At 25.8% G+C, this 15,432-nt stretch overlaps 1 protein-coding gene, 1 long non-coding RNA gene and 3 other non-coding genes across 6 annotated transcripts; 4 read left to right on the top strand and 1 right to left on the bottom strand.

The window, feature by feature from the left end:
- The first annotated feature begins 159 nt into the window (after nucleotides 1–159).
- LOC127250533 (uncharacterized) lies at nucleotides 160–2,764 on the top strand. 2 transcript variants are annotated; one of them, XR_007838700.1, is made up of 3 exons: nucleotides 160–872; nucleotides 2,209–2,301; nucleotides 2,686–2,764. It is a non-coding gene; the product is annotated as an uncharacterized LOC127250533 (long non-coding RNA). The 2 variants fall into 2 exon arrangements; XR_007838699.1 differs by having other exon boundaries at nucleotides 2,209–2,764.
- Nucleotides 461–546, top strand: LOC127250757 (small nucleolar RNA snoR20a). The gene has a single exon (XR_007838778.1). It is a non-coding gene; the product is annotated as a small nucleolar RNA snoR20a (small nucleolar RNA).
- Nucleotides 669–748, top strand: LOC127250754 (small nucleolar RNA R38). Its single transcript, XR_007838775.1, has one exon. It is a non-coding gene; the product is annotated as a small nucleolar RNA R38 (small nucleolar RNA).
- On the top strand, nucleotides 1,054–1,141 carry LOC127250753 (small nucleolar RNA R38). The gene has a single exon (XR_007838774.1). It is a non-coding gene; the product is annotated as a small nucleolar RNA R38 (small nucleolar RNA).
- A 1,342-nt stretch (nucleotides 2,765–4,106) lies between the features above and the next one.
- Nucleotides 4,107–9,581, bottom strand: LOC127250532 (vacuolar-processing enzyme beta-isozyme-like). The gene is made up of 9 exons (XM_051273861.1): nucleotides 9,342–9,581; nucleotides 7,781–7,945; nucleotides 7,024–7,180; nucleotides 6,704–6,789; nucleotides 6,348–6,547; nucleotides 5,524–5,572; nucleotides 5,233–5,442; nucleotides 4,939–5,145; nucleotides 4,107–4,389 (listed from the first exon to the last, which is right to left on the bottom strand). Exons 1-9 carry the CDS (start codon nucleotides 9,525–9,527, stop codon nucleotides 4,207–4,209), a joined length of 1,443 nt encoding a protein of 480 aa, XP_051129818.1. The 5' UTR covers nucleotides 9,528–9,581; the 3' UTR covers nucleotides 4,107–4,206.
- Between the last annotated feature and the right edge of the window lie 5,851 nt (nucleotides 9,582–15,432).

Here is a 15,432-nt window from a genome sequence, read left to right as displayed (position 1 = left end):
CAATTATATTTTTAATACATATTATTATTATAAAAAAATAAAAATAAAAATAATAGTAATAGTATTTAATAGTATAAATAAATAAAATTCAGCCCAGCCCAAGTATCAAACCCTAATGCAGTCTACAGTACAGATATATATATGTGTATATATATATAACCCGCCGCTCCCTCTCCCAACTCTCTTCTCCCTCCCCCTTTCTTCTTCCTTCCTTCATCGTTCTTTTCTTCCTCCTCCAATTTATGTATGCATGTAAAGGCAAGTGATGTACGCTTCTGAGTGGAATGCTCGATTCGATTCTTTTGATTAGAGTATGATGACGCTCATCTGAATAGGAAGATCTGATGCCTATGCAACTTTCTTTATAATCATTCTATTTGTTCGTATCCTTGTTTTGTCCGGAATGCTTTGTTTCTCCATTTTTACGATAATGGAGGCAATCGATGCTAGCTATTTCGAAGCCAATGATGCTAACTTTGATCGAATCTGAAAATCACAACTCTTGTATTATATGTTGATTGCATTTGAACTAGGACGGACTGAGGCTTCGGTTTTGTGGTTGTTTAGGTTTTCACTTTAATTGTTCCTCTTTACCATCTGTATGTAGCCTTGGTTAGGTACTTGTGGATTCTGAATATTGTTTGTTTGCTTTATGGTGTGTAGATGTCATCCTGGAGTGATGAGATCAACAAATTACAGTTATCCCTGTCTGATTAACTGTGTTGAAAAGTTGTGATCTGACAAGGAATCCATCATTGTTGTACCCATGGTTATTTTGATAGCTTAACCTTGTTTCAAAGGTTGAAGTTATTCTGCTGGAGCCTGAATAATTTCTGAGTAACCAAATTAAAGTTCTTGGATATTTTTTGGAGGTTTGATTTTTTTTTAATAGTAAATTTATATATTGAATGTGATGTTTCATAGGAGAAAATGAATATTTAATGTGTTGGATGAATAGTGCTAAAATTTTTAAAAGTGTGAAGGTAAAGTATGTCTTGTTATAAGCTAATATTATAATTTTAGGTGCAAGTACCTTTGGATTGAGCACTGTTTGTTGTAGGGATGATGATACTTTTAATTTTTACAGTTATCCCTGTCTGATGGATGAACTTGTGCTGATACATTAGTGTCTGACTCGAGCAGTGCATTAGTACCAGGATTTATCTTTCACCTTTTTATTTTTCATTTTTTATAATATGGTTTATGGGTTTGGTTTGAAAAAACTTTTGTTTGAGTCTTGTGATAAAAGAATTTTCAGCATTATTTGTGAAAAAGTATCTATTTATATTTTTTGAAGCTACAGAGTTCAAATAATAAAGTTTGAGAAATTTTTGATAAAGAAATATATGGCTTTGTTTACACATACATTTTCACCCATTTGGGATTATTCATTTTTCAATAAATATCACATCAAATATGCTCTCCCTTTCTTCTTCCTTTCAATTTCAAAGTCTTTGAGGTAATTTCTTTGATTTTGATTGATTCTGTATTAGGATTCTTGTTTCTGCATGGTTTGTGTCATTTGGTTGAATCCGGTGGATACAAATGAAAAATGATATATTCTCTAGTATTAAAGCTGGCCAATATTTTGGCTCAAGTTCTATATTATTTAAATTTCTACAATAGAGATTCAAATCATTTCTGTAGTAGAGATTCAAAGTTCTAGTATGTTTCTTACTCCTATTGAATACATATCACATATTGGCTGAACATATATTTATATATATATATATTTGTATGTATTGGTTTATGTAATCCTTTTTTTATGGTGAAATGAAATTATCAGTTGTTTTAAAAAAAATAGAACATATTGATTTTTTTATGAAAAAACTGTTTCCTTCCTTGTGGAATGAATGTGTGAGTTAGATGCAAGTGGTGTGACTTTTGAAAGATTTTCGACATTGTTAAATTTGAATATTTTTCGAGTACGTGTGTTTCTTTCTTTACCAATGCAAAATCTTGATTAACAAACTTTTATCTATAAACTAGATTTGTAAATATATGGTATATGATATATTTTTTCGGGTGAAGTGATTTTGGTGCGGATAACAGAATTAGGTTGCACACAATTATGTTCGGAATGCATAAATATTTTGCTCTTTGTAAGGATAATATTGAAAAATGTTTTCATTCCCATATTATAAATATTTTGCTTTTTGGTGTGTATTATTATTGTTATTATTTTTATTCTAATTTTATTATTTCCAGATTATGTTTTCATATGGAGATGGATGTGTGGCCCCACTTACGTTCGATTCCTTTATTTTCAATCGACATTTTGTTCTGAAGGTATCCGTAATGGTGAGTTAATTGATCATATGTTTATTCTTGTTTGTCCTAATAGATATTCCCTCCGTCCCAATATGATAGTCTTGTTTACTATTTTTGTCCGTCCCAAAACAATAGTCTTGTTTCCACGAATAATTATATCATTGTAAAACTACTTCTACTTTTTCATTTTTATTACATAATTGTTATTACGTTTTACACTAATACACTCACAAGGGCAAAAATGTCTTTTATTCATATTTTTTACCAATTATTCATATAATATCAATATTTTTTAAATCTCTTGTCTAACTCAATTAAGAATATATTTATGGGACGGAGGGAGTATTTGATTGGTATATTCCTTGCATTTCATCTTAGGGTTTTTAAAATATTGCACCGCATTGGGTTTTATAGGTTATATAAAGTTGGACATGTTAAGGACGACTATGATCTTCTTTCAATTGACATCCTAAAATATATATTTTTTATTTTACATTTGGTGATTATAGTTATACCAGAGGATATTGCTATGATAGATCAATTATTCAGTGATGGTAAAATATGTTGTTAGTGTTGACATGTTCGTTATAGAAGAAATTTTTGCGATATAGATGGAGTTGTTACACTTGTCTCTTACACCATAATATTTCAAACATCATAGAATTTTGAATTTTACATTCTACTTTGGATAATCATTTGAGAAGATTTTAAATTGATAATGATAGTTTTGAAGAAGAAAACTAACTTATTTATCATACATACAAACATTTCATCTTTGAGAAGAAATGTGATGCTTTGCATGGTTAATGTCTTTGTTTCAATAATAATTACTCTCTTGGTTCCGAATAAATTGTCCATGTTATTATAGATATAAAGGTAAAGTATAATTAATAAGTAATTAAAAAAAATGTATCAGTAAAAAATAATTATTATATAATAAAAATAATTAAATTATATAATTAAAATTTAAAAAATTATAAAATATGAAATTTTAAATGTGATTAAAATATATTATTATATATTTTTTTTAAGAAGTGCAAATTATATGAGACGGATATAAATAATTATAAGAAAGAGACAGGAAACAGAGGCATTTTTTATATATTGGCTAGTGTTAGGGGTGGGCAAAAAATTGAACTGAATCGAATCGAATTTTTTATTAACCGAGCAAATTTGGTTTGAATACAAATACTGCGTATTTGATATTTGCTCGATTTTGATTTTTGATATTTTTTTCGATTTTACGATAACTGAACCGAATATATGTATATTAATTATTATATTCGATTTGGTTTGTTTGGATATTTGAAATATTTGCAAATATCTTTATTCAATTAAAATTTAAATTAATTTTTAATATATATTTTTTTAAATTTCGATTCGGTTTGAATTATTTGCAAATATTTTTGATTAATAAAAAATTCAATTCGAATAAAGTTTGTGATTTCGGGTATTTATTTGATTTGATTCGAATATCAAATATATGCATATTTGCATATTTGAGTTGGGATTTGAATAGTAAAAATTTTGAATTTGAATAGTTGTTTGATGTGATATAAATAGGTGATGATGTGATGTTTTGAATGTAAAATTAATTTTTAGTATAATATAAAAAATGAAAAATAGGTGTTTGATTTGATATTTTTGGGGGAAAAATTTTGGATGAATAGTGGAATTTAATCCAAATCCATCAAACGAACACACCTTAAGCATAAGCAGGTTTTCTATATAGACAACCAACGAAAATATATATCGAAAAATAAATATTCGTAGGTTTTTAGCAAGCATATGAATATGATATATAGATTGATTGATGTCCTAAAGGGCAAGACATGTAAAATGTTACCTTATGCAAAATATATTTTCAGACATTAAACTTTTGGACATAACCAACCCAAACTCTCAATTCTTTACCATTCACAATCTTAACATTGCTTAGGCACTATAGCCTTCACTCAACCCACCCCATTTACCGGCGATCCGATCGCCGCAAGCCGCGGTGCTCGCCGCCTCCATTGCCCCGGCTGAAATCCCGTTGTTGCATAAATTTGCAAATGCGCGCATATGTCGCATTCCGTACTGAGTTAATGAACCACATTGCGACTCGAACATCCGGACCTGAAGATGATACAAAGAAACAATATATATATATACAACCGTAGAACCAGAATTCGAATAAAGGGAGAGCTATTCAAAAAATTAGTATGATAAATCCATATATATTGATACTTTGTCAAAATTTTAGTACAATATCGATATATACTATTTCATACCCAAATAGTAAGATTCAAATGATTTTGGTATCAATATATTGAGCTATTTGTATATACCGATATACCGAATACTCAAATATCGAAATTATTTTAGTATATACTGAAAACATCAAAATATATAATGTTACGATACTAAAAAAATTCAATATGATACTAGGTCATACCGAAGATTTTAATTTACTAAAATTTCGATATTTTTTATAATAAAGAGGTAAATAAAAAATTTTGATTTTAAAAAAATTTACTTACTAAAATTTTAATATTTTTTTTAATGTATATATAATTTAAAAATTATATAAGGGGTGGAGCGAGGGAAGGAGGGGCTGGAGCCCCCTTGCCCCCCATGTAGTTACGCGCGAAAATATAATTGATGTGTAAGAAATGTAACGCTCACCATTGTTTTTAAACAATCCCAATCGTCGGCGAGGGGCAAACCACGGCTCCGGACATGTTTTAGAGCGGAGGGGCCATTGTGGGGGCCGAATAAAAGAGAACCAATCGTGTCTACGCTAGCGTCTAAGTGTTTCCTATACAATATCTTGTCGGTCATGCGCTTCAAAACTTCATTCTTCTCGCTTGATTTATTGCCCAACATCTTGTACTGCAAGAAAGAATTAAACTCGAGTTCTACAAACATATACTTAAAGATTTTATTTTATTTTTTTTGTTCTTGAACATAATGACTTACTTGTTCCCACAAGAAAAGAATGTCGGCATCTCTCTGGTTGACGGCCCCAATCCTCTGTTTCAAGTGGATTTCATTTGGAGGAAGGTTTTCGGTTTTCGGATCATACCCTTGATACAAATAGAGCTTCTCGGAAGAAATGTTTGTGTTCCCATATTCCATCACATGAGATCCAACATTGTAATCGTTGAAGTTGGACGTTCTTTCCTTAACCTAATGAACAATATAAGTTTGTCATGCTAAAAATGGTTATTTACACCTATGCAACAAAGAAGAGTTTATTCGAGTCAATACCTTACGGTATTGTTGCTCTATTGTCTCTTTCTTGAGGTTATGAGATTCGCTGCACATGAAGTATACACGTAAGATATACCATTCGATATATATATATATATATATTTATTTAAATATCAACTAAGTACCGTAAATAAATTGCACACAACCATCCGATTCAATATGAATTGGTCCTAATATATATTTATAATATAAGAACCACCGATCTTTACTCTTTTTTTTAGTACTATTTCCGTCCGGCTCTAAGAGTTTCATTTACTTTTTGCGTGTTGATCTTTGAATATTAATTATTATATCAAAATGTAGTGCAAATTAAGAAAAAAATTGCAAAATTACTTCTATTAGTATCTTATAATATTAATAGATAGACATTTGTACAAAAAAAATTATACAAATATAAAAATATTTTTAACGTAAAGTACAATGATGCAAAAGGTAAATGTGACCCTTAGAGACGGACGGATGGAGTATTACTTTTTTAGTATGTATTGGATAAACCATGGGGTCAAGTGTAATAGTCTACAAATTAGGCCGATCAAGTAAACCATAGTAGACAAGTATGGCGTAACAGACTTGACTGAGAAGGCGTAAAATTTGAACCTATGATTTTGCATTCACTAGTTCGCTTATTACACCAACTTTTATGAGGCGGACTTATCAAGACTTATCTTTCTTTATAAGAATCATTTTTTTTTCTTTCCTTTTTAAGAGAAATACGAGGGATCGAAGCCCATCACTAATGTAGGCCACACATCATGATTGCTTTCCATATATCAACATGGACCAAGAAAATTATCGAAAAAGACAATAGAAGAAGTATATACCTGTCTTCCATCCAAGATACGCTATACAAGTCTCCTAAGCATGTGATATATTCCGACGGCGGTGGAGGGTCCATTCCGGGACAATACGTGCCATAACTATTCTCTTCCGCATTTGATGCCGTTGTCACGTAGATGTCCAAATCATTAGGCAACAACCCTTCAAATATACTCCCGCTCTCACATGCCTCAACATATATAACCTAAATACGACGCGAAAAAATCATTGCATTGAATTGGGATTCTTCGAAAAAATCATTAGGAAAACTAATTCGATTCTTACATTATAGTTGACTACATTGAAAGAATTTAAGGACAAGAGAACAAAGTCTCAATAGTTAATGATGTAAATTTCTCACCATCTCTTTGTAGGATTTAGCCGCGTGCTTCTTCTTCAAAACATTGATGAAATCTTTCGCATATATGTACGGTGTGTTCGGCATACCTGTGATTAAAAATGTAAGTTCCTTCGCACGGAATAATATAATATATCAAAGTCACTAATTATTCCCCAAAGATGTAATGGGTAGGCTTTGTTCTTTCTATACTTTTTCCAACACGATTTTTTAAAAAAATTAATACATTACACACATTCATTATTTTTATATTTCATACACAAATTTTTATATTTTACATATTTTTTTTTTCCCAACAATCTCACAAAACAAACACACCGTACCTAATATGCCAGGGCCGCCATGATCCGAGTAGTATATGAATATTCTATCATTCGGCTTACTATCGACTACTTTTCCACTTCCACCTTTCAATGCATGTTTGTTACCTAGAAGCACCGCATAGAAGTTCTCCGCGGTCACATGCTTGCCCGTGTAGTCCTAAATCAAGAAACTAAAAAATCGGTATCTATACATTCGATATATGTATACATACATATATATACATTATATATATAGTAAGCACACATATACTAAAAGATAGATTATTTTTTGTAAGTTTTCTATTATGTAGGAGTCGAGAAGTTAAATACAATGAAGAAACTATTGTTCCATTTCCATAAAATTATATCGAACTCGAAATAACAAAATCTAGCTACAATCTATTTGTAGTTTTTTAAAGGTCTTTAGAGGTTTTCTATTGCTAAATTTCCCATACTCGGTAACGATATTCATAATAACAATAAGAACTTGACATCGAGGCCATATTATTTTGTACCAACATTAATTATTGGAAAATTTTACTAGTGTTTTTTTTTTTTTTTTTCTTATTTTATTTTAAGGTTTCAATAGTAGTTTGGAAATGATATATTACAAGAGAACATAATGTATCTTTATAAAAAATTGTTATTGTTACATAATAAACAAAAAATAAAAATTCCAAATCAACATGACCATTATATGTATATATATATACATCAAAAAATATGTATTGATATAAAGAATATGTAATGTAGGATTATTACAAGTGGTGCTATATACCTTGGGAACTCCGGCGTAAACATCGTCTCCCTTCGGATGGTTAATGATTGTTCCTTTCCTCGGATTGAGTTTGTTGTTCGCAATGTCATCGTACATGAAAACTACGATGTTCTCATCTTTCAAACCCCCTTTTTTAAGTATTTGGTAGGCATGACAAACATCAGCCTGCATTATCCAATTAAAGATCGAATAATTTTATCTATTAGAAAAAAAAAAAAGAAAAAAAAAACATAAATAACATATATTATAGGCAAGTTCGTTCTTGACTTTTATAAGGTATGGGGTAAAAGCAAAATGATAGACCCTTAAATATATTCTTTTAATATGAATATAATTATACAAAAAAATTATTGTAATAATTTAATATTTTTAGTTTAAAATGCCTTTTTTCATAGTACGAGGTACGAAAAATGTGTTGGAAATATAAAAAATAATATTTTGCGATGAATTATTAATTATATATGAGTTGATAGAATATACTTCCTTCGCCCCACATAAGATGTTTATATTTTTTATTTTTATTTGTCCCACATAATTTGTTATTTTTTTTATTTTGGAAATATAATTATACATTTTTAATTCTATTTTAAATTTTTTAATTTATATTTTTTTAATTTTAATTAAACTATTTAGTTATCTTAGTCATAATCTATAATTAATTTTATTAATACACTTCTAATTACTTACTGATTATATTTTAGCTAAATTTTTGTATCTAACATTGACGGATTATATATATTAAGTAAATTGATATATTATATATTTTTTTGTAAAATTAATAGTAAAACATGTCAACAAACATTCTAGGATAATTATTCAAAAGAAGTTCAGGTTTTCCCTTTTGTCACACAATAAAATACATAGTAATATTAATATACACCAAAATATTAAAATTAATTATAACCAATTGTCCAATAATCACTTCAATTAATAACATATCATTTAATTTAATCAATACCTTAATTAATTTATATCAATCACTTGTCCAATTTAAATGTACAAATATAAATATATATATATATTTGTACATTTACAATATATATACATATATATATATATAACAATTTAGCAGTTTACAATAATAGTGGTAATATGATGTACTCTCTCACTCCCAAATAATATTTCCGCGAGGTATTAAAATTTAGATAAAATATAATTAAATAAGTATTCTCTTGTACCATATAATTTGTCTCTCTCGTAATTTACCATTTTCTTTAAATATAATTATATAATTTAATTATATTTTAAATTTTAATTAAATTATTTAGTTATCTTAATTTTAATCTATAATTATTTTTATTAATATATTTTTTAATTACTTACTAATTATAATTTACTTAAATTAACAGTAATATACTCGTATTATATGAGACAGAATAAGTAATTAAAAAATATATTATTAAAAATAATTAATATGTAATAACAATAATTATAAATTAATATTAAAATAATAAAATAATTGATTTAAAATTTAAAAATTTATAAATTATGGAATAATTTTTTTTAAAATTATATTTAGAAAGAAAAAATAGACGAAACAGAGAAGAAAGACAGGTCTGACCTGATGGCGATAATTGTCATAGCCATTGGAGCCGGCGACCAGCACCGCCCATCTGGTGGCGTTCTCGTCACTCCCACGGTGGTTTGTCGGCCACCGGATTATTGGGTCCCACGCGCCGCCGGCGGATTCTACCAAAACAAACAACACCAAAAGAACCCAAAAAGAAAAAGAAAAAGGAAAAGCCATTTTTTGCAAATTGAGACACACACTTTAATTAATTAATTAACGACCCACCGGAGACATCTATATATATAGTTTTACGATATACTATTACTTTCTGATAGACAGAAAATAAAAGAAACAAACAAACAAACGTAAAAGTGGTGTAGGTGTAGCTAGCCATGCAGCACACTGGAGTGACACGTGGCAGAAGATGGGACCCACAGATGAGGAAAGACCATTTCCATTTATTAGTATTATTATTTTTTTCTGTAGATTAAAATTGATTTAAAATATAATTTAAATTTTTATTTAAATTTTATATTTTCTCTATCCCAAAAATATAGTCATATTGTGTTAAACACGAGATTTAAAAAATATTGATATTATATTGATAGTGAGTAAAATGTAAGGATAAATAACTTTTTTGCTCTTATGAGTATATTAGTGTAAAAAGTAGTGGTAATTGTGTAATAATAATGAAAAAGTAGGGATAGTTTTATGGTGATATGATTATTTATGGAAATGAGACTGTTGTTTTGGGACGGACAAAAATGGTAAACAAGACTATTGTATTGAGACAAATGAAGTATTAAATAGTACTTCTTTTGTTTCATACATTTATACTCTCACCGTCCTATTTAGTTTATTTACGAAATTTTAGAAATTGTATAATTATTAACTAACTAAAATATATATTAGTAAAAATAATTATTAATTAAATTAAAATGACTAAATATTTTAATTAAAAGTAAAAAAAAATTACATTATAAATTTTAAAATATGATTAAGTATATAATTATATTTTACAAAAAGAAAATGACAAATTATGTGGACGGATGAAAATAGAAATATGAGAGAAATTAAGTGGGACGGAGGGGATAATATTTTTTATTTTGGTATGTTTCATATATTTTATTTTTTTTCATCTCACATAAATTGTTTATATTTTTATTTTGGTGTGTTTCACATAATTTATCTTTTTTTTTTGAAAATATAATTATACACTTTAATTCCATTTTAAAACTCATAATTTATAACTTTTTAAATCTTAACTAAAATATTTCGTTATTTTAATTTTAATTTATAATTATTTTTACTACACAATAATTATTTTTATTAATACACTTTTTAATTACATATTAATTATATTTTACATAAATTCTCGTATTTACGGTAATATAGACAATTCATCTGGGAGGAAGGGATTAATATTTTCAAAATAAAAAATAATTAACCATATTTTATTTCATTGCATCATTTAAATAAAAAAATATAAAATTTTTCTCGTATTACATTAATTACTTATATTTATTTTATTTTATCTAATACTATTCATTTAAATTTACATGCCAAAAATTAAATTTTTTATTTTTTTTATTTTTTGAAATAAAAAAAAAAAAAAAAAAAAACAAATGCACTTTACATATTGACCAAATATGATTATTTCGTGGCGTGGATGAGCTTCTTAATTTTCTTTTAAAGGAAATTTGGGGAAATCTGTTGGGATTCACTTGTGACCAAATATAAAAATTAAGATTAAAAAAAGAAATTTATGTCACTATTAAGGATTTTCTGTATGGTTGGATGCCTGGCTCCTAATATCATTTCCTACTATTTATCATTTTTTTTTGTTTTTTTTTTTTAAATTATCATACTCCCATAACAAAATATTCATTTTTTTTTATTTTAGTCTGTTTCATAACAAAATATACATTTCTTTTTTAGTAATTGTACTATCTACCTAACATTACAAATACCCTTACAACTTACAATATATTACACAAATGTCATTATCTTTATATCGCACGTACTAATAAGATTATTTTAGTCATTTCTACTTTATTCCTACTGCATGCAAATATAATACTAATATTTTTAAAACTGCGTGCAAAAAACAAATGGATATTTAGCTATGGGACGGAGGGAGTAATAAATATTCTATTTGACCGGTTCTAATAGCTACGTTTACTTTTTGCGTATTGATTTTTAAATATGAATTATTATATCCAAACGTAGTATAAATCAGAAAAAATAACAAAAATATTTTTATTAGTATCTTATAATACTAATATAATAGCATTTGTACAAAAATAATAATACAAATATAAAGATATTTTAATATTAAATACAATGATGCAAAAGATAAATGCAACTTTCAGAGTAGATATATCGAGTATGGTATTTATATTGATTGATTGTGAAATATTGAACTGGTATAAAATAAGAAATGCATGTGTAAGAATTTTTATTATAAATAGAACATACATATTTTTGTGGAAATATATATATAAGGTAGACGGAGAGTGTATTATTTTTATTTGGATAAATTGCATAATAATCATCGGTATTTTATTATAAATGCATAAAATATTATGTGTGTCATTTATTGCATAAAAATTTATTATGCTAAATTAAATTATGCATAAAATATATCACTTTCATCCAAATTGATATTTATTGTAAATAAATGTTTAATTATATAAATATTATATAAATAAAGATGTTGAAATAACTTGTCTAGTTTTCCTTGAATAAAATAAGTAAATAATGGATCAACTTTTTATTTAACAAAATAAATATTTAACAAAATAAATAAAATATTATGTATTTTATTATAAAATAAAAGTATTACTCCCTCCGTCCCAGATACCGTGTCTGTTACACTGTAGACATAGTATTTTAAAATGGGTGTAATTAGTAGATAATTAAGAATATATTAGTGAAAATAATTATTCTATAATATAAATAATTATAAATTAAGATTAAGATAACTCATTAGTTTAATTTAAATTTAAAAAAAAATTAAAAATTTAAAATGAGATTAAAGTGTGTAATTATTTTTAAAAAAAGAAAGTGACATGGTATGTGGGACGGACAGAAACGGCAACGTGGACATCGTATCTGGGACGGAGGAAGTATATAATTTACTTTTTATTTCAAAGTTTTTGCTTGTATTTCAAATTTGAAATATCTCAAAAGTTTTACAATATTTCTATGTCTCTACAATTTTATCTTTTTATTCTTTATATGGAGTATAATTTATAAAATTATTTTAAATAATAAATAAGACAACATTATAAAAAAAAAAAAATTATTTAAAAATTATTAATATTATATAAACTGAAAAAAGTAAAAGAAGAAATAGAAATATGATAGAGAGCGTTCTAAAACTTTATTTTATATTTCAATATCACAATCCTATTTATATATTATATTAAATTACATTAAATTTAAATTTATACTATTTTCCCCAAATCACATCTAGGCATGTCCTTTTATGCTTTGTTTTTTGTATTTAAAATATTTAAAATGATAACAATGGAATGAAATGTTCCATGAAACAAATATTGAATGCGATGTTTTCGTGGGATAATAAAATAAAATAAAATAAAAATTGAAAATATAAAATATAAAATAAAATAAAAAAAAGAATAAAATTAGTTTCGGAATTGGATAATTTTGGTGGCTACATATTATGTGCTGATCCCGTCAAGTCAGTATCGAATTGGGTAATTTTTGTGGCTGCAGATTCTGTGTTGGTCCGGCTAGGTCAGTGATTTGACCTGATCAGCAAATGTTATAGGGGTGATCAATGTAAATTTATATATATATATATATATGTATCAACATATGTTGTGTTAGAAGATAGCATATATTGAGTTATAATATCAACATACTTATCATTAAAAATATATTTATATTTGCATGATTTCTTATATAAATGTCTTTTTATTGGTTGATAAGATGCTGATGATGAAAGTATTTTTGCAATTTTTTCTTAATTTGTACTACATTTTGATATAATTGATCAACATACAAAAAATAAATAAGACCCTTAGAGCCGGACGAATGTAGTATGTTCTATTATAAATATGTTGAGATAGGTATAAATATATGCCGATCACCCTTATAGCATATATTGATCCGATCAAATCAGCACAATGTTGACTTAACCAGATTAGCCGTTGTTCCATGCCCAATTTTTATTACTCTTTCTTCGTCCAAGACAGAAAAATTATTTACTTTTTACACAGAAATTAAAATAATAATAATAATAATAATAATAATATTCATTTTGTCTCAATTTAAAGTATTTTTTTTATTATTTTCTTATGTGTCACTAAAAATATTCATTTAATTTTTTAGTAGAAGTAATCGTACATTAATGCTAAAATATTTTTTTTAAAAAAAAAATTACAAACATACCATTATGCATACAATTACTTCATACATAAAATCAAAAGACAAAAATATCAAAATCTATTATATACTTCCACTGATCAATAAAATATATTATAAATTTGTAAATGACCCATTTCAAATAAGCCGGGGGAGTATTATTTTATATATAAAGACAATTGTATTAAATATAGTGACAAAAATATCATTTGAGTTTGTTTACGTAGTATGTTTTTATAACATGATTTATTATCAGTATTATTAAAAAACACACTAATAATATATATATTTTATTCACTCATAAAATATTAAAAATTTAATTATTTTTTATATTATCAATACAATTTATCATACCTGACGTAAAATATATCTATTAAAAATACAAAATAAACAAACCAGATTTCTTACATATATATTTTTTAAAATTTATTAAGTGATAATATTGTAAATATGTTAAATTGTAGAACTCCCCGTTCCATATAAAGTGTCCTCGGTCCATATAATTTATTCTTTTATTTTTTAAAAATATGATTATATATTTTAATTATATTTTAAATTTTATAATATATAATATTTTTAATATCAATTAAACTATTTAGTTGTCTTAATTTTAATTTATAATTATTTTTATTAATATATTTTTCAATTATTTATTAATTATATTTTACCAAAAGTCCCTTGTCTACAACAACATACACTTTAACTAGGACGAAGGAGTATAGCAAAATGAAAACTTTCTCCATTATATAAATTTTATGTTCATTTTACTTTTTAGTATAATTTTTTTTTTTCGAGCAAAAATTTGTACTTTTTCTGTTCTAACATAATTGACACCTTTTATTAAGGATATAGTATTTAAGAAAATAATGTTTAATTAGTTAATAACAATGAGTTATAATATAATTTTATTATTTTTTATGTAATTAATTAATATTGATAGTTTTAAAATAAATTTAATATATATGATTAAAAAAATTAAAATATGTATTTAAATATTTTAAAAACTATATCGCATTAAAAAATATATGCAATATTGATAATATTTTGTAGATAATAAAATTTTCTATAATACAAGTAAATTAAAAATACCATTATTTAATTATTTATAATTAACATAAATTAATTTTGCAAAAGAGATAGAGTTTTAAATATAGACATTTTTATTTTTTTTTAGGAAACAGATAGAATAAAGAGGTTTTGAGTGAGTTCTACATGATGTATGGTGTTATATATTATGTAATTAATTAAGTTGATTTATATTTATTAAGTATGTTTTGATTTAGTAAGTTTTACCAAAATATAAAGGTGTCAATAAACAGATGAAAATTGAAATGGTGTCAATTGTGGTGGGACGGATAGTGTATTATTTTTCACTTTTAATTAAAATATGTGCTCAAATATATGGGCATACATTTCAATAAAATACTAATCTTTCCGTCACTCTCTAAGGATCACATTTACTTTTTTGTCATTGTACTTAACAATAAAAATATCTTTGTATTTGTTTAATTTTATGTATAAAAAATGTCCTTCTATTAGTATTATAAGACATTAATAAAAGTATTTTTACAATTTTTTCTTAATTTGTATTGTTTTTGATATAATAAGTAATATTTAAATATTAACACGCAAAAAAATAAATGAGACTCTTAGAGCCGGACGGAGGTAGTATGATATTTGGAATGGAAATACTTCTTCTGTCCTACATAATTAATTATTATTATTATTTTTTAAAAAAATATAATGATAC

This window comes from Andrographis paniculata, unplaced genomic scaffold (assembly GCF_009805555.1).
Source record: "Andrographis paniculata isolate CXL003 unplaced genomic scaffold, ASM980555v1 Contig37END, whole genome shotgun sequence".
In the NCBI taxonomy this organism is placed as follows: Eukaryota; Viridiplantae; Streptophyta; class Magnoliopsida; order Lamiales; family Acanthaceae; genus Andrographis; species Andrographis paniculata.
The sequence above is the reverse complement of the archived record's forward strand: the minus strand, read 5'-3'. Positions and strand labels throughout refer to the sequence as shown.

Bases quoted from the DNA above. Each gene is read 5' to 3' on its own strand.
- LOC127250532 (XM_051273861.1), bottom strand. From the start codon at position 9,527: ATGGCTTTTCCTTTTTCTTTTTCTTTTTGGGTTCTTTTGGTGTTGTTT. The intron at 7,181-7,780 runs GTATATAGCACC...TTCTTGATTTAG, and splicing joins TTTACGCCGGAGTTCCCAAG to GACTACACGGGCAAGCATGT. The intron at 5,573-6,347 runs GTATATACTTCT...CTTCATGTGCAG, and splicing joins GTATCTTGGATGGAAGACAG to CGAATCTCATAACCTCAAGA.